Raw genomic sequence first — 20,617 nt, 5'->3', positions numbered from 1 at the left:
TGAGCGTCTGGAAAATCTTCGTTCACTCCTTCGGTTGGTTCTCCTGACTGGATTCTCGACAGCTGGTCAGCTATCACATGGCTCTTCCCCGGTCTTACTATAATGTTGAATGTAAATTCCTGCAGCAATAGCAACCATTGACTAATTCGTCCTTGGATAATTGGCTTGTTTACTAGATACATCAAAGCCTGGTGGTCCACAAAAAATGTGAACAGGGTGGCGAGCAAGTAATGTCGAAATTTCTGGATAGAGTACACCATCCTGAGGGCTTCCCTTTCTGTGGTGCTATAATTTTTCTCTGCCTTCGACAGGAGTCTGCTTGCAAAGTAGACCGGGTGATCTAGCCCGTGGTCGCCAACCTGCGCCAGTGTGGCCCCTATGGCAAAGTTGGATGCGTCAACGTGTACGTGGAACTCTTTGTCCCAGTCAGGATATGCTAGGATTGGCGCACCCACCAGTTGTGACTTCAGTTCTTGGAAGGCCTCCTCCTTAGTCGTCACCCATATATACTGTTCACCTTTCCTTGTCAGCTTGTCCAAAGGGCAGGATACTCGAACAAAATTTTTGATAAATCGCCTGTAATACCCTATGTGTCCTAGGAAGGATTTGACTCTCGTGACATCTATGGGTGCCTCCATTTCCACTATCACCCGAATCTTGTCTGGGTTAGTCTTGAGTCCCGCCTTACACACTATGTGTCCTAACAGCTTCCCTTGAGGCACCATGAATCTGCATTTTTTGGGGTTGAGTGCTAGGCGAGCTCGCTTGCATCTCTCCATGCATTCGCCAAGTGCGGCCAAATGTGTATCTTGGTTGCTGTAGATGGACTAGTCGTCCAGGAATGCCCTGAAGTTCCCTATTGACATCTTTTCAAATATGTGAAGGATTATCCGTTGAAAGGTTGCTAGTGCGTTGCATAATCCGAACGACATTCGATTATACGTGTACACACCATCCTCCACTACGAAGGTGGTTTTTAATTTGTCTTCTTCGGCGATGGATATCTGGTTATACCCAGAAAATCCATCCATGAATGAATAAATTTCATGACCGGCCACTTCTTCCAAGATGCTATCCGTGAATGGTATTGGAAACGGGTCTTTTATGGTGACCGTGTTAAGGCATCTAAAATCCACGCAGATTCGTATCTGGTTTGCCTCTTTTTTAAGGGATATCACTATGGGCGATACCCACTCGCTGGTTTGTACTTTAAAAATAATCCCGGCTTCGAGCATGCATTCAATTTCATCATTCACTCTTGCCGCATAGTTTTTATTCATTCTGTATGGCCTCTTCCGTACAGGTATGGCCCAAGGTACAAGTGAAATTTTGTGTACGCACAGTTCTGGTGGTACCCCTTTGAGGTCCTTATACGTCCAAGCGAATACATCCTTGTATTCCATGAATATTTTAAACGCTGCGACTTTCAGGACTGGGTTCCAATCATCGCCAACCAGGATGTTTCTTGGCTCTGCTTTCGTGCCGAGGTTTGTAGGTTTTACCGATTCTTCGTACTGGGATTGGTTTTGTCATGTCGAAACTGTGTGCTGGTACTTCATTGACTGGGGCATCCCCTTCGGTGTATTCCCCGTACACCAGCGGAAATTCGTTCTCGTCCCGATTCTCGTCTACCTGCAACATGTTACACCCATACAGCAACTCATAGTCCTCCATTTGCCAGTGAAAAAGCCCATTAAGGGAATCGGTCTCGTCCTCAGAACATTCTTGGATTTCGAGAACGCCTTCCTCGTTCGATTCCCTTCCGTACTTTCCTCCGTCAACTCTGCCTTCGCCGTCTGATTCCGACTCTGACGCGAGTTCTTCACTCACAAGTTGTGTCTTTAGGTCGATAATAAATTTTCTCCCGGCTTTTTCCATTGACAATGTGTTACGCTTCCAGTTGTGATTTACTCTGGCTGCCACCAACCTCCCTCTGCCCAGAATGGCATCGTATCCTTTCTTGGCTAGCGGAATCACCACGAAGTCGAGGACAAATGGTTGTGTCCCGATGGTCACTTGTTGCGCCATGAGCATTCCAAGGGGTTTGATACCATGTTGATCTGCTCCCAATAAGTTAAAGGTTGACGGCCATAGTGATGGTTTGCCAAGCTGCTTCCAGGTTTCTTCCGGAAGCACATTCACTCCGGACCCGTCGTTGACGATAGTGTCAGTCAGAATGGTTCCCAGTATTTCCATTTCTACCACCGCTGGGTGTTGGCCACTGTATAGTGTCAGGACCAATGGGTCTGTAGGTGTTCTGCCAGTACCATCCGTATTCCGGGTTGCCTGACTGTGCGGGGTTACTTGGACCGTACGTAGGAGTGCCGTACGTAATTGCGGCATCGTTTCTAGGAGGTCCTTCATTTTCACCAGCACTTCCATTTGCAGCATTTGCTTCAAGATATTCTCCTCCACCTCAGATTGGGAGGTACTTACCGCTTCTTGGGTGCTCCTTTGTGCCAACATTTCCTTCGCCACTTCCGCCTTGGCCTCCAGCACCCGTTGCTTCTCCGTGCGATGGTCCGGGTATGTGGCCTTCTTTGCCTGCGACCGTGTGATTGCCAATACCCGTTCCTCCGTCCTGTCGACGTTGAGCAGGTTTACTCCAGACTTTGGGCACGTTCCATCGTCGTGGTCTCCAGGCCCACACCATTTGCATAATTTTTGTGGGGTTTCCTCTGAGGTGCATTCTCTAGCAAAGTGGCCCCATTGACTACAGGCTCGGCACTGGATCATTGGCCGTCCCTTTGCATAATATTGGATTCAGCTCCTATTATTATTATTGGTCCTCCCGCCTCGCCGGTTGTTCTGATATCCGCTAAATGATGCATTATTGTTGGCGGTTTGCGAAGTTCCGGCGGCCGGCTACTCTTGCGTGAAGAAAACTTGTTGGTTCCTGGTTTTCATATTGTAGGGACATTCCTTTGTCAAATGTCCCGCAATCTAGCAAATGTCGCAGAAAGCCTTCTTGGGACAGGACCCCTTGGTGTGTCCGTCACTCCTACAGTCGGTACACCACACTTCATTTTCTTCCGTCTTACTTGTACTCCCTTTCATGGCTTTGAATTCTTTCAGCATTCGTTCCATGTCCTTTTGGAGGGTGTGTACCTTTTTACTCGATTTGCCACCGCTACTGCTCTCCCCGTCAGAATCTTCATCATCGTCAGATGAATATTTATTACTTTTCTTATTCCTTGATGTTTTGTATTCGCTTTCTAGATCCATCGCCCTGTTATAGGCGTCGTCATATGAAGTCGGGGGTACAATCTTCATTTTTTTCCTTAGGGAGATTGACTTGATGAATGCTGAGGTGTCTGTCCTTGAACCCAGAACAAGATAAACTCTGCCCTTGTAATAGATAATATCATCTACCACACTGTATCTGTCATCCACTATCAAACCATCCATGACCTCACAAGCATGCTGATTTTTGGAATACTCAACCAAAAGTTGAGCCTTCCAATCTTCTGAAATCTCGCTCAATGAACATAGGGCAGCAAGTGAGAGTTTCCTAGAGAGTGCATCAGCCGCAGTATTATTCTTCCCCTTTATGAATTCAATATCGAAATCATAAGCCTGAATCTTGCTCACCCATTTTTGCTGTCGATCATTGAGCTCTGTCTGATCTAGGAAATATTTCAAACTGTTGTGGTCGGTTCTTACCACAAATTTGCTGCCAACAAGATACTGTCTGAATTTGGCTAAAGCATGCATAATAGCCAACATTTCCTTATCATAGGTAGAGTACAATCTCTCATTATCTCGTAGCTTCCGGCTCTCATAGGCAATGGGATGTTTGTTCTGCATCAACACAGCTCCTATGCCTAGACCTGAAGCATCACACTCTAGGACAAATGGCTGCGAGAAATCAAGTAATGCCAAAATTGGACAAGTGCTCATAACCTCCTTGAGTCTATCAAAGACTCCCTGTGCCTGTTCTATCCATCTGAACGCCACTTTCTTTGTGAGGTCTGTCAAAGGTGCTGCCAACTGAGAGAAACCTCTCACAAATCTTCTGTAATAAGCACATAAACCAAGGAACCCACGTAACTCAGTAATGCTTTGAGGGTGGGGCCAATCCCGAATCGCCTGAATCTTCTCCTCATGCACCTTCACCCCATTAGCACTGATCACATGGCCCAAATATAAAACCTCCCTAAGTCCAAACTCACATTTGGATAACTTAGCAAATAGAGACTGGCTCTCCATAATGCTAAGTACCTCCTCAACATGTCTGAGATGGTCCTCCCAAGTACGACTATAAATCAATATGTCGTCAAAGAACACTAGAACTGACTTCCTCAACTGCTTGTTGAAGATATGGTTCATACAGGACTGGAAAGTGGCCGGTGCATTGGTAAGGCCAAAAGGCATTACCAGAAACTCATAGTGCCCATAGTGACAACGGAAGGCAGTCTTGTGTACATCCTCTACTCGTAAACGTATCTGATGGTAACCTGAACGAAGATCAATCTTAGAGAAGTAGATAGCTCCATGAAGCTCATCCAACAACTCATCAATGCATGGAATAGGGTATATGTTCTTGATTGTCTTCTTGTTCAAGGCTCTGTAATCAATACACATCCATTGAGTCCCATCCTTCTTCTTAACAAGCACTACAGAAGAAGCAAAGGGGCTAGAACTAGGCCGAATGAAACCCATATCCAACAACTCATGAATAGTCTTCTCAATTTCATCCTTATAGGCCCTAGGATGACGATATGGGGTAGTAATCACTGGCTTCACTCCATCCTCCATCTCTATACAATGCTCAAAACCTCTATCTGGAGGCACTCCAGAAGGTATGTCACCAAATACTCTCCCATGACGGTCCATCACTGACTGAATATCAACATGAAATACCCTGCCATCCTGAGGTGTAGGTGTTTTGGACTTCACCAAATAATGTGTAGCCCAAATCACATCATTATGTCTAATAATAGTCTCCATCCCGCGAGAAGACACCTCCTTAGGTCCACCATCTGAAGTTGCCCTCAAGATAGTCTTCTTCCCCCCAGAAAGGAACTCTAACTGCATACGGTGGTGATCAATAATGTAACGCCCAATACCCTGTAACCACTGCATGCCCAAGACCACATCATAATCCTCTAATGGAAGCACATAAAAATCATCGGTCAGAGTATAATCCCCCATCTGAATACTAAGCTGTGGAATCCGTTTAGTACAGCCCAAAATTGCACCATCCGCCACCTTCACTCCAAAACCACCAAACTCCTCATACTGTAATCCACGTGTCTCCACTAACTTCTGATCAATAAAGTTATGCGTGGCACCTGTGTCTACCAAGCTCATAACCCGCTTGCCCTTCAGTGTACCTTTCAACCGAAAGGCATGAAATTAGGATAACTCCACTAACTTCTGATCAATAAAGTTATGCGTGGCACCTGTGTCTACCAAGCTCATAACCCGCTTGCCCTTCAGTGTACCTTTCAACCGAAAGGCATGAAATTAGGATAACTGGAGAGGGTAGCCATAGTTACTTTGACTATCGCCAAAGGCTCAGGGGTATCTAACTCCAACTGTGTCTGCACCTGCTCAACATCCTCCATGTTATCCTCATTGTCAGTGTCGGGTACCTTCTCATCCCCTAGCTCAGATGTCACCTCAATCAAATGAACCTTTCCTTTACCCATACAATGGTGTCCTGGTTCCCAAGGTTCCTTGTAGAAAAAGCATAACTTTTTCCTTCTCAATTCGTTCCTCGTCTCCTGATTCATCCAAGGGGGTCTAGATGATGACCCTCCTTTATTCTGTGAAGTATTGGCCTTCCGTGCAGGCCGAGAGTCCGTGAATGGCTTCTTATCTGCCTGATAAGAAGTGGGAACGGTGTCCAATCTCAATGTCACATCAATGGCCTCCTTAAGAGTGGCCGGCTGGAAAGCACGTACCAATCCCTTAAGTCTATCCTGCAATCCCTCAATAAATAACATCACACTCCACCTCTGGGGCATATCAGGTACCATAACCGCAATACGCTGGAACTCATTAATAAAAGCTTCTGCATGCTCAGTCTGTCTAAGATGTGCCAACTCTCTATAGTAGAGCTCTGTATCCTTACGGTCAAACCGTGTAATGAGTCGTTCAGTGAACTCGGCATAGGAATGTACTAAGGCATGATCCTGGGTGACCAATCCATGGTGCCACCAATCATAGGCAATCCCGTCTAAATGCAACACAGCAAACTGAATAGCCTCACGCTCAGGCATGGGCCTCAAGGATAGATATATGTCCAGCTTGTGCACCCAAGCTTGTGCACTCGTATCACCAGAGCCATCATATGTAGCCAATGTGATCTTCCCAGTAGCTCTATTGAGGTCATAGTTCTGCTGCTGTGGTGGTCTATAACCACGATCTCCTCTGAACCTAGCTGTATCTCTACACTGTGCACAATACTGGGGAAGAGGGAAAACATCCCGAACCTCTGGGGGTAGGGCTCTCCACTCAGCTGTGGCTGCCAAAACTAACTCCTGGAACCCAACCTCTGGTGGATCTACTTGTGCTAGCTGTTCACCTAGTACAAACTGAGGAAGCAAAGGTCTATCCATAGTAGGTGTACGATGGCGTTCCCGCCTAGAGGAATGAAGGGAGCTCCCAACTGATGAATGGGACTGATGGCTATGCTGACTGCTTGCCACTGAAACTAATCTGATCCGCCCATGTCTACCCCTATGTCTATCCAACTCCATTTGTGCCAAGGTTTCCTGTAATTTGTCAAGTGTCTGGACTATCCTGGGCTCTGTAGTGATGAGAGTTCTCATCATCTCCCGTTCTTCATCCTCAATCCGGTTCTGTCTAGCACCCCCTTGTTCATCTGCCATACTGGGTACCTGTTCAATTCCACTCTCACGCTCCTGTTGAGCTACCCTGCGTGTATAATACCTGTGTATCTCCTCTCTACCCGGATGCATAGAATAATATGTAGCCCTAGTGTGAAAATTCCACACAAACCCTACAGGCTTGCAGGATGATAGCTCTGACACCACTGAAAGATCCCTGATGGATCTCTTTTGCTGATCTGCTGTAATTTTTATTATTTTAAATTGATTTTTCCCGTTTATTAATATTTTCTTTCAAAAATAGACAGAAGTTGCAGAAGGGTTGGATTCTTTTTTGTGTTTTGATGATTTTTCAACAAGTAATAAATGAAGTACAAGTACATGAACAGAGTACTGAAAATGAAGTTCATATATAGCCAAAACAAATTCGATTCAAGGCAGATTTCGGAATATAAAATCAAATATTTGACCAGATGAAGATTTCCAATAATTTCAGGAAGATTACAATCAGGAATGAACCCAACTTGGATACTGAAAGAGTAATATAACCAAGAATGAAGCTGCGGCAAGATTCCAGCCCTCCAAGTGCTGCACGTGGGAAGGGAAGTGGCTGCCAGGTACAGCCGTACGACTGCCTAGTACACCCAACTGGATAGAACCCAAAACCCCACGTTGAACTCTGTCAGAATCACTGAAACCTCCAGAAAGTGTGCCGTACAATCTCCAAGATGCTAATAACTGCAAGCAAATCCAAACCACTGTATTGGGGGCTACGTCCCAAACAAGCAAGCCATTGGGGTTGGCGTCCCAGATGCTGAAAAGCTCTTCCAGAGCCTAAATCTCAAATCCAAGATGTAAAATGTGTAGAAGATATCCAAGAATTAGGTCTCAACTTCCTTATAACACCTTCCCACTTAACTAGAACCCTAAAAGTGACTCAATGTGGCGTTTAGGGTTAAAATGTTATATTTCTCATTTTAAGTTGCCAAGTGCATAGAAAACGACCTTTTTTCAAAGATAAAGAAATCCGTTCACCGAAAGGATCTGAGTCAAGAGAGAAATATTTAGAAAAGTCCAAGACCTTTCCAACGAGATATTACACCAAGGAATACGCATCCAGATGAGGCCAAAAACCCCTTATTACTCCAAAATGGCTATAAACATAGCCTTATTTAAATAATAAAGGCTAACTTAGGAAATATTAAAAATATAACCCAAATAGCTGCAAAATGCTCAAATGACACCACAAGCCAGAAAGCAACCTGCCACCTGTTTGTGACTGAAGTCGGAAATCAAGGATCCACTGGCAATCTCATCCCTAAAATCTAGGGATGCTCCTAGAAACTAGGAAACAAACCCAAATCCTCTGAAACTGAACCCAAGGAATAATCTCAAGGAGACCCAACCCTGGGTATGGTCATAACCTCCTAAATAGTAGGGATATCCTCCATAAACGTAGGAGCTGCCTCCTAAAAATAAGGAACTGCTCCAAACTGATCAACTATTTCCAGAATACCAAGTCCCAAACACTGTATAACCACACTGAGTCTCTATCCATCATTGTCAGCCTACAAGACCCCATAATAGGCTGACTCACATGTCTCTGCTAGACAGAGCTAAAGAGGGGACATGACAATTGAGAAACAACTTATATTAGTTAATTATAATGATGAATTTTAAGTGACTTAAGTGCCGAAAAATTAAACAATAAAATAAAGTCACTTATTTGGAGTTGAAAGATTTTTATTATTAAGAAGTAATTTAAAATTATAATTTTTGGAAAGTTCCAGAAATGGGAAATTGGAGGAGATCATCATTTTGAATATTTTATCAAACCTTGTTTTCTCTATGAGATTGAGCATTGTTCATCTCTTCCGTCTTAGATGAAACTCTTAAGGTAAGATTAGTTTTGGTGGCGAAAGATGTTGATGATAGAATAGCTATGGTCGGACTCCATTAGGGCCGATAGAGACAACGTAATTGTCTAATTGGCCTATTGGCCTTAGACAACTACGTATGTCGGCTATTAATGAAAACACTATTAAATGTTCATATGTGACGTTTAATAAATATGCAATTAGTTAATGATTACTATCGATTTTACATAACCGATTCTATTGTTATCAGGTTGGTTAATATTGGTTATGTTGTGTTTGTTATTGGTTGCACATAGCCAATGGTATTTGAATCAGTTTCGTTTATTATCGGGTTATACCATATAATCGATTTGCTTTATTATCGGTTCTACATAACCAATTGTTTTTGTAAATCGATTTGTTTATAAAATCAATCATATGTGTGAATCGGTTTGTAACCGATGATGGAGAGCCATCGGGTGTGATAGTATAGAGTCATGACTTTATGTAGAACTCTCGATAGTTGTATATCAGTAATCTGTGTTTTCCTTGGAGGGATGATAACAACGATATAAGGAGAGGTCGATAAGATACTGCAGCCTGTCATCATTTACATATACTATGACAGATTGAATCACATTCAATTTGTGACATATACACACAGCAATAAAAATAAGAAATCAATATACAGCAGTTGGTGATCACATAGTTCATGGCATATAGAAATAGTTAACAGTTCGTAATTATCTTCAACTGGAAGGAAGTCAATAACCTACAGCAATCAGTGATCAGTAAGATTGAATTACACACATACACTGCAGATCGGATTACATATATGTTGGATTACCTACAACCTGTGGCACTCAGTAGTTCATGATATTCACTCACAGTGAATTCAACATATATTCTGCAGATTAAATTTGTAACTTTCATAGTTCAAATTAATATCAGACTGAGATTAAGTTCAAATAAAATTTAAAATTACCTTCTATTCAAATCTGATCGAAACTCAACATGGTATCAGATCAGATTTATAAGAGCAAGGTTACCCTCCATTATTGTCTTCTAAATTCAATTACTTCTACCAAATGTCAAGATGGTGAACGGAATTAGAGTTGAAGACAGAGTTGAGGGAGCATCAAACTTCGTATCTTGGAAGTTTAGATTCATGCTTGCTTTGGGGGAAAATGAATTAGACGAATTCGTGAAGGATGTGGTATCAGAACCAAAGGAAGAGGATGAGAAGCTTCAATGGAAGAGAAAGAACGACAAAGCAATGAAAATGTTGGGTGACTCCATGAAAGATCACATTGTGCCAATCATCTCCAAGATGACGAAAGCATGTGACATGTTCAAAGCATCAAAGGAAATGTATGAGATCAACAACACTAGCCGAGCCCTTGCATTAAAGCAACAACTTCACTACATCAAAATGGCGAAAGAAGAATCCATCACCTCATACTTCATGAGGATTACTGAATTGAGAGATCATCTCTCTACCATTGGACACACTATAGAGGGCAAAGAGTTAACAATGTTGGCACTCAATGGTCTCCCTTCATCTTGGGAGTCATTTATTCAAGGGATAAGCGCAAGATCAAAACTTCCTAAGTTTGATCGATTGAAGACAAATTGCATTCAAGAAGAGTCAAGATTGGCTACAAGAGGCATTGGCCAAAGCTCCACAAATGAAGATATTCATGCTCTTGCCTCACATTCCTCAAAGAAGAATGGTAAGAAATGACATTTCAAAAGGAAGAAAGATAAGGAATCCAATGATGCTCCTACATTCAAAAGAAGGAAAGATGTTTCAGAAATCCAGTGCTTTAGATGTGACAAATAAGGTCACTACGCAATGAAATGTCCAACCAAGACTATGCCTCAAGCTTCCATTGTGAATGTTGGTGAGACTCTTCCACAAAAGGATTCAGATGGATTCATATTTTGATTTGAAAAAGATTATAGAGTGTTTTAAAGTTCTATTTGTGATGAAGAGATTAAAATTCAGGAGAAATATATAGAGGACTTTAGTGAAGTTTCTAAGATTTTGCATTTCCATTTTTTTTAATAAAACAAATATTTACCTGTAGAAATGCAACAGTTCACTTGTGAAAGCCATAGAAGCATTTGTGCAGGTGATGATAGCATCTAGGGTTACGAAGCAAGTTGAGACAAGCTGGCTCTTCCAGTGAGAGGGAGCGTACTGTAAGGAGGTTTTGTTCTAAATCTCAAGATGGTCATATTCCTGCCTAGGGCTCGATCTTATGACAGTAGATCCATGGTGGTTTTGGATCTAGCACTTCCAGCCGTATGAGGATCATACCAGATGATGAGAGTCTCTTGTAGCAAGATATCTTCCATGATTGGGACCATGTGAGTAGGGGATGCTTCCGTGATAGAGGGAGCAGCTAAGAGGATGTGCCTTGACTGATATCCGAGGATCTTGATCATATTAATTCAGAGGGAGTGGACCATGTCAAGTTGGTTTCTCTAGTGATCAGTCAAAGTACTATGATTCATGAGATGGAGCCCCATGTATGTAGGTTGGAAGGCTTATATGCTGACTCCTAAGTCATAATATTCCTGAACAGATGAATACTTTTGGTGAGCTTGAAATACACCAAGAGTGATGCAGACTCCAGCCTTGTATTTCATGAAAGGTCAAAGCATGTGGAGATCAAGTATCACTATGTTAGAGACATGATGGAAAGGTATGTTATTCAGTTAAGATAGATTAGTACTAATGAGTAGACAACAGGCATTCTCACCAAGCCTCTCTTCAGTATAAAGTTTGTGTACTTTCGAGGTAAACTTGGTATGGTAGAAAATGAAGCCCTAGCTGAGATTGAGTCTTTGCATCATTGATTTGTTTATATTTTTTGTACTAATGTATTCTTCTCTTTATAAGATGTTTAAAGTGTAAACTCTTGTTATTGCATTTCTCTTTGAGAGAGACTTAAGGTGAAAGCCTTTATCTACACCCTTTGATATGGTTCATGGCGGATGTCATGTGTGTGATGCTATGACAAACATCACGTGAGAGAGTCCGTGATGATTTTATTGTACTTGTGTGTTTATCCTCTAGATGAGCCATGGTGAATATCATTGAGAGGTGATGATCTCACAATGATGAACACTTGTACATCTCACCATCTCACAATAATGGTTCATATCACGTGAGGTGATATCTATGTATAAACCATAATGGTGGATGTCACGTGAAGTGATGTCTATGGATATGCCATAATGGTTGATATCACATGAAGTGATATCTATGGATAAGCCATAATGATTGATATCACGTGAAGTGATATCTATGAAGGAGCCATGATGGTTGATATCACGATGAGGTGATATCTTTCCTTTCCACATATGGATGTAGCCATTGTGGTCAATCATCATGATGAGGTGATGTGACTCAGAAATTAACAAGGATTCCTCTCTAGCTTAGAGGGAGTGTTGATGATAGAATAGCTACGGTCAGATTCCATTAGGGTCGACAGAGACAACAAAATTGTCTAATTGGCCTATTGGCCTTAGACAATTATGTAGGCCGGCTATTAATGAAAACACTATTAAATGTTCATATATGACGTTTAATAAATATGCAATTAGTTAATGATTACTATCGATTTTACATAACCGATTCTATTGTAATCGGGTTGGTTAATATCGGTTATGTTGTGTTTGTTATCAGTTGCACATAACCAATGGTATTTGAATCGGTTTGGTTTATTATCGGGTTATACCATATAATCAATTTGTTTTATTATCAGTTCTACATAACTGATTGTTTTGTAAATCGGTTTGTTTATAAAACCAATCATATGTGTGAATTGGTTTGTAACCGATGATGGAGAGCCATCAGGTGTGATAGTATAGAGTCACGACTTTATGTAGAACTCTCGATAGTTGTATATTAGTAGTCTGCATTTTCCTTGGAGGGATGATAACAACGATATTAGGAGAGGTCGTTAAGATACTGCAGCCTGTCATCATTTACATATACTGTGACAGATTGAATCACATTCAACTTGTGACATATACACACAGCGATAAAAATAAGAAATCAATATACAACAGTCAGTGATCACATGGTTCGTGGCATATAGAAATAGTTAACAGTTCGTAATTATCTTCAACTGGAAGGAAGTCAATAACCTACAGCAATCGGTGGTCAGTAAGATTGAATTACACACATACACTGCAGATCGGATTACATATATGTTGGATTACCTACAACCTGTGACACTCAGCAATTCAGGATACTCACTCACAGTGAATTCAACATATATTCTGCAGATTAAATTTGTAACTTTCATAGTTTAAATTAATATCAGACTGAGATTAAGTTCAAATAAAATTTAAAATTACCTTCTATTCAAATCTGATCTAAACTCAACAAAAGATTCCTCCCCAGCCAATACTATGTGATTCATTCAAGGTCAATTTGTGTAGAAAAGATTCAAAGGTGAATTGATCTAGAGTTAACAAGTGTGCATATTGATACAAGTTTTGTAGCAGATTGAGCAAGATTGAATATCTGAAGGATTTGCAAGAAAGCATTAAATATATCTTTGAAGTTTTGAGGTTTTCAAACCCTAGTTTGATTAGACATCTCTATTTGGGTTGGAACAAGGGTTTGGAGATTTCATATGAGCAGCTGCAGTCCTATTTGGAGCATTTTCTATGATATTGAAGCTTGGCCGCCTAGCTGCACAACATCCTTGGACATAGTTACAGAGTCTATTGCTGCTTGACGGGATATTTTTGGTGTTGTATCAAGGGTTTCTACTGCTGTTCACATTCCCATATCATCTTGGCATTATTGCAAATATTTTCAGCCTATAGTGAGGTTAGAAATAAAGTTCTCTTTGTCTATGTAATTCTGATTTCTGGAACAGCACGTTATATTATTCATTTTCTATTGTTTCCATCTCTTTTGAATGTTTGCCAACTGTTAGACAAAATGTCTTAACTATTACTTTAAATGTTGATATGAGTTTACGATGAATAAATGATCTAGAATTTTAGATACATCTGTTCTAAGTGATTATTATCAGAAGTTCTTCATAATAGTTCCTGCCGTTCATCTCTATTTTGTATTAAGTCGTCGGAGTCGACTTCTTTTCTTGGGGGGGATGATGTTGCCGGGAATAATCATTATGTTATGTTGTTATAATATGTTTATGTTGTCGTCGGTAATAATGAGTTACGGCGGTCAGTTAGTTAGCCGACGGGTAGGTAGTTGGAGTCGCGACGGTTGTGTCGCACCCCTTCGGGTATTATATATTGTGTACCTTTTCTTCGTCTATCTCTACCTCCGCAACCTCCGTGACACCTCCTGGGTTCCCTTCGAGCAACCCCTCGGCCGGTCGTCCCTCGGCAAGTTGCTTTAGCCTACGCCTTCGTTCTATTTGCTGTCTGAGATTCAACGCGGTTTGTGCCACTTCCCATTCGTCACTCTGTATCTTTTTATTTTTGTCCTTATTTAGTCTATTGGGCATAAGTCACTTCCATACACAGCAAACACACGCCATGTACACAAAAAAACTTTTATTATTTTTATTTTTATTTTGCCTTTCGGCCACAATTTATATCAGCAGTGTGTCGGGATTATTACAAGGTTCAATTTCCTCCTGGCCTGGCACCATCTCGTTCTGTTTCCCGTCGGCTGTTCTCTTCATAGCGTTGCAGGATTTGTTGTCGTCGCTCTTCCTGGGCAATCTCCTCCAGGCAGGCCTGTTGTGCCAGCGATGCCTGTGCAAGCAACCGGGGGAGGTGGTTCATCAACCGGTTTACTGCCGGGCTAACCTCCAGCGCTGTCCACACGACACTTGGTGGGATTTCTGCCTCCGCCGCCTCTCATCGGACGTAGGTCTGAATGGCTACCTGGAGCAAAATTGAAAATTCTCGTGTTGCCGTGTCTTCTCCTGTGTAAAGTTCTGTTCAGGCATCGTCGGCCTCTGGGTTTATTTCACCAACGGGTAGGCCCATTGTGTCTGTGTGCCATCCGTGTCTTTCGTTCCCGAGTACGTCTAGGCAGCGGCGCCAAATGTTTGCCCTCTCGGGTAAACGGTTAAATGCAGAACGTAAATGCACAGAACATAATGGAAATATATTAAATAACCAACCTCTGTATTAATTCCACAGTCCATGTACAATAAGTGCTTATAACATTACATCTGACACGACTCACATGATCATACTTCGAAGAAAAGGTACACAATATATAATACCCGAAGGGGTGCGACACAACCGTCGCGACTCCAACTACCTACCCATCGGCTAACTAACTGACCGCCGTAACTCATTATTACCGACGACAACATAAACATAATATAACAACATAACATAACGATTATTCCCGGCAACACAAAGCGTTTGACAAAATGTCTGCAAAATAAAATCAGCAATATGGCAAGTTTGGGACAAAAATTTATGATAGGGATTTTACATGGACTCCATACAGCCAATTATCTTGCCAAAAAATCTCTTGATCATCCTTTAGTTCTCTCTAGTTGGATGGAACGATGGCACATTATCCAATGCATAACCATGTAGTTGTGCAATAATGAGCCAAACAGTTGTAATACACAAAAAATAACATAGAAATAAATGGAACACTTCACATGTATTTGTATAATAATATGCAACAAACATCAACTATAGACACCAAGAATACAAACGGGAATGTACACATAGGAGAACTACCTGACCAATTCATGGTACATACTACATACTACATGTATAAAATTTGGCCCAATATGTGTGTTGATTGGACCAACCACCTAAAAGGTACTGACCGTGACTAACCAAAAATACAAATCTGACAATTAACATTACATGACATTAACAATAACCATTTTATTCATGATGGATGCAGACTTGATGCAAAATGACTGACCAACTATAGTACTGATATAAATGATGTCTATAATCCTTTCTTCACTGAGGACTTTGCAAGCCAAAAGGCATCATGTAAATCAATTTTAAAAATTCCTATCCTCATAAAATCATTCATATTCACCTGGCCAGCAAGTGCTAGAGAGTCTGTAAGAAGAGATACTGCCAGCCAAACTTGAATGCAAATCTGATGAGCAGCCATAGCTATCGCACCTTGTCGAGCAGCCATTGATGTTCCCAGTGTCATGGTAACAAGTATGGCTACAGTCCTTCCAAGCAAAAGACCACCTGCCAGGATTTAAAAAGAAAAGTACATTATGTGTCTTAAAAATACTAGGAATAAAGATTGCTCAATTTACTTATACTAAATTTACTATTCCATAAACCAGAAGTTAAGGACAATCCTGAGTGTAATAAGTTAATAACAACTCTATTTTTGAGTTGATTGAATCAGAAACCAGTTGGTCTATTCCAAAAGGAACAAGACTCCTAAGAACTATAAAACAAGAAATTAGCATAGTTACTAATCCAGTTTGACAATGCATCTAGCATTATTAAATCCAAAATTAGTAAGGGAAAAAATACAAAAACATCGTGCTTCAGCAGTGATTAGGTGATTGGTCACTAAAATACTGTACAGTTAAGAACACAACTTAGAACAGAAATGAACAGAAATGCTAGTATGGTCCAAATTTATAAATCATCCATAAAAAAAGATTGTAAAAGACCTTTCAAGCATAACAAATAACAAAATATGCATGTCTCCATCGCCAATAAATTAGTTTAACTTCGATATTTTTTTCAAACCAATGTTGTTGGGATTCAAATGTCCCTCCAAAGAAACATGATTCCTTGCCAAGATACACATAAAATGACAACCTATAGCATAGAAAATTTCTCTAAAAGATTGGGAATATATAAAATGACCTCTTGATTCATCAGATAAAATTTGATAAAATGCTTGTGAAAGTAAATGGTAATCATCCAAAACTGCATTTTAACCTTGGGCTTTCTCAAAATTGGAAACAAAAAACAAACAAAAAAATCAAAATAGAAATGGTTTTGTATTCAACCATTGCCAAAATTTAGGAAATAGCTACACATACCCATTCATGTATATGATGTAATTATATAGAAATAAGAGTAGATTGATGCCATGACCCCTAATTAATAAATATATCCAGGTACTTAAATTTGTCAAAGACACATTGATCATTGTTAATTAAAATGGTAAATCATTAAATTATTATTTGTAATCAATAATTATTATTATAATTATAATAAATGATAAATCATTACTCTTTAGTTGTAAATGCTAAATAATAATTACTATTATAAATCAAGTAGATAATAAATAAATAATAATAAATAATAAATAATTGTTATTTGTAAATAATAATAAATGATGAATAATAATTATTATTATAAATCAAGTAAATGTAAAATACTAAATAATAAATCATTATTTGTAATAAACAATAAATCTTCATTCTCTTAAAATAAAGAGTAACTAATAAATAATACAATAGTAAAAATTAAATATTAAAATATAAATTAAGTTAAATGGTTAAATAATAAAGTAGTGAAGGATAAGAAAGATGTTAATAAAAATAAATCGAACTATTAAAATGAATGGGAGTATGCGTAAAAGTCTGATTAAAACAAACATATCGATTTAACCCAAAGTCGTGACATCCAAAAGTCACGACCAGAGTCATGACCGCAGAGGGAGCAACCGAGATGCATATGAATAATGCATCTGTGAAACACGGAGGGGGAGAGAAGGAGAAGGGTGAGAGTCGCGTATACCAGGAGACGTCAACACCACCAGCAAGGAGTCTCGTGAGAAAAGCTCAGCATAACCCGTGTAGCCCAGCATACAGGCGAATAAGCAGGAAGTGCGTTGCCACTTCTACACCTTGCCGTCGCCGGTAAACTGTAGAGGAAGAAAACCCCAGTGCGAACGCCCAGCGCATAGTGACGAAGGAAAGAGGGTATACGAAATATCCAGATTCTGCAAATCAGTCAACAAGACCAATAGGTAACTTATGTATTAAATATGAAGAGCATGGTTACTGTGACTGCGTTGAACATTTTCATAGGAATCCAGAGGGAGTTTCGTAATGAATCTCTTAGAGGCAATATATATATTGTAGAGGTTAACCATATGCATATGTTAGAGATAGGGAAGCTTGAGCAGGGGTGGGATCTCTGCCAAGCTTGAGAATATTAATGATTTCACTCATTAATAGAGATCCCAAATAGAGACCTTGGGAGGGCGACATCCTGGGTTGCTCCTAACTGAGAAATATTTCTCAATAGAGGGTTGGGTCAATCTAGGTAAGGTCCTACTGAGTATTGTATCCTTTTCTTGATAACTCAGTTAACACTGTTTGTTAAACAGGTAGAATAACGTATTGCATTCTTTCTTGTATAATCGCACAAATAAATATATATATATATATATATGTTTAATTATCTTTCATATTGTTTGTCTACTAACGTTTGTTTGCAGGACTTGAACGCCATATAATCCAATCCCCAACTAGGAACGTTACAGTGGTATTAGAGCATAATCCTGCCATCCTATGGAGTTTATGTTAGTCTACCAGAGGAAGACGAAACCCAACATGAACGAATTCGCCAATGAGATGAGATCTTATTTGGAACAAACAAATCACACCCTGATTAAGGAGACGAAAGAATCTAATCAGGCCATCCTACAAGCTTTGAAATCTATGGCAAACTCAACCAATAAAGGGCATACTACCATTAAAAGGGATACTAGCTCTAATCATTCAGAGAATAATAATGAATGCTCAACGTCCAGGGTGCCTCAACCCCAATTCTTACCTCACAATGAACCATCTTAGGAAGAGGAGGGAGTAGAACAACACAGAATTAGCATTGAGGACATTGCCAGAGCATATGCCGATCTAGATCCTCATATCAGGGAAGTGGTATCCTTTAGAGATTTCTGCGAGGACAAGCGTAGGGAAGCACCCCAGAAGCATAAGAATAAAGAACTCCAACACAAAGTGAATAAAGTATCCCTTCCCAACTTTGACGGATCAGGGAAACTCACAGCCCATGCATGGTTACAAAAACTAAATACCTATTTCACTCTAAGCCCCATGACAGAAGAGAACGCCCTCCAATTTGCAATTCTCCATCTAGAAGGAGCAGCTCATGAATGGTGGCATAATGGACTTGTTTCCCTAGGTCATCAAAGTATAAACTCCTACGGGGAATTCTCTCAAAAACTTACCAGCAAATTTGACGAAAAAGACTCCGAATGGTATTTTCAAGAATTAGTGCTCCTCAAACAAACTGGCACAGTGGATGAATTTATTAGCAAATTCCAAGAATTATCTGTTATGATTCCTGACCTATCCCAGAAGCGGCTAATCATATGTTTATAGAGGGGCTTAAAGACCTAACCAAAAATATAGTGAAACCATTCAAACCCCAAAATTTAGCTGAGGCTATCAGGAAAGCAAGAAGGGTTGAGTCTAACCAATCCAAAGAAAAGACAAAGGTCTACCCCTCCAAATCATCCTACCGAAGAGATGATTCAAGGAAAAACAATTTAGAGAAACCATGTTATTTATGTATGGAGCCCTGGAGTGCAGGACATAGGTGCCAAAAGAGGGATGAATTAATGAAGAAAAATTTATGTTTCAAATGTAGAGAGCCTTGGGAAAGAGGGCATCAATGTAAGAGAGGCAGAGTAAACCAAATAGAAGAATTTAGCAAGAGGGCTAAGACCGACGAAACAGAGGGATCACTGGCAGTCATCACTCAGAACATGAATAGACCTTTTCGAATTAAGGGAACTCTTAAAGGACAGAAGGTGGTTGCCTTAGTAGACACAAGCGCTTCACATGATTTCATTAGCCAACACTTGGTGGCAAAAAGAAGACTAAAAACCCAAAACTTTCTAGGATTTAAGGTCGCCCTTGCAGATGGATCCATAAATCAATGTACGAAAACAGTACCTCAGGTAGAAATCACTTTGGGGAAACATACAATCAAAAGAGATTTTTATGTAGCATGTTAATGCATTGTAGCTCCTGAAAGATAAGTAAACCATACTCGTATATGTCTGTTATCATTTATATTTTGCTTACTGATTTGAAACATGATAAATTGCTATAAAATAATGGTATTCATTCGATTGCTATAATATATATTGATATGTTATCGAGCTGTTAAATCCGGTAACATATTATGTGCATCGAACCTCAACTAAATGCTGTTGTTAATAAAGCACCGATTCAGTATTTGCTATCGGATGTAAACAAGCATTGCTTCATTGCTTGGTAAAACACTTTAGTTAATTAATGAAATATGCACCGATTCAAATATACAATGTGCACTTTGGTTATCGGGTGCATTAAGGCACCGATCCAAATTATGATATGCAATATGTTTATCAAGGTTATATGTGAACCGATCCATTATGTAAATAGCATTGTGTTAAGAGATAAAACAAAAGTATATTGAAAAGGCACCGATCAATGGGTGCATTGATCGGTCATGCCTAAAAGGCATGACCGGTCAATACACCTATTGACTGGTTGCCTAAATGATATATATACCAATTGAATTCATTTGGAGAAGATATAGAAAATATTAAAATGATCTCTCTCCCACAGTCTGCACATAAATAAATCAGAATTGTTAGACACAAAATTATAAATTGCAATCACATAGCATTGCTAGTATTTAACTTGTTCTTCAATAGAAATTGAATATACTTTACATGGTATCAGAGCCACGGTAATCGAACCTAAGGCTATTCGATTTTGATAAATTCAAGGACAAAGTTATAAACTACATCACATTTCTAAAATGGCCAACGCTATCAGATTCGAAGATAGACTCGAAGGTAGCGAAGATTTTTCAGCTTGGAAGTTTAGAATCAAAATGATTTTGAGAGAAAACAAAGTTGATTTATATGTTCAAACTGAAAATGCACAGCCAGAAGATGAACCTGACAAATCAACATGGATTGAGGGAAATGAAAAGCCTATTAAAATAATAGTGGATAGGGTA

At 39.9% G+C, this 20,617-nt stretch overlaps 1 protein-coding gene across 3 annotated transcripts in view; it reads right to left on the bottom strand.

Moving 5' to 3' along the window:
• LOC131043318 (protein DETOXIFICATION 44, chloroplastic) overlaps positions 1-20,617 on the bottom strand; it is a 304,646-nt gene that overhangs the window by 58,868 nt on the left and 225,161 nt on the right. For all 3 annotated transcript variants that reach the window (XM_059207613.1, XM_059207612.1, XM_057976513.2), the window contains exon 8: positions 15,684-15,847. In XM_059207613.1, coding sequence (XP_059063596.1) covers positions 15,684-15,847 — 164 coding nt within the window. The remainder of the gene's footprint in view (positions 1-15,683; positions 15,848-20,617) is intronic.

This window comes from Cryptomeria japonica, chromosome 7 (genome assembly GCF_030272615.1).
Source record: "Cryptomeria japonica chromosome 7, Sugi_1.0, whole genome shotgun sequence".
Lineage (NCBI taxonomy): Eukaryota > Viridiplantae > Streptophyta > Pinopsida > Cupressales > Cupressaceae > Cryptomeria > Cryptomeria japonica.
Note: the sequence above shows the minus strand (reverse complement) of the source record. Positions and strands in the feature narration are given on the sequence as shown.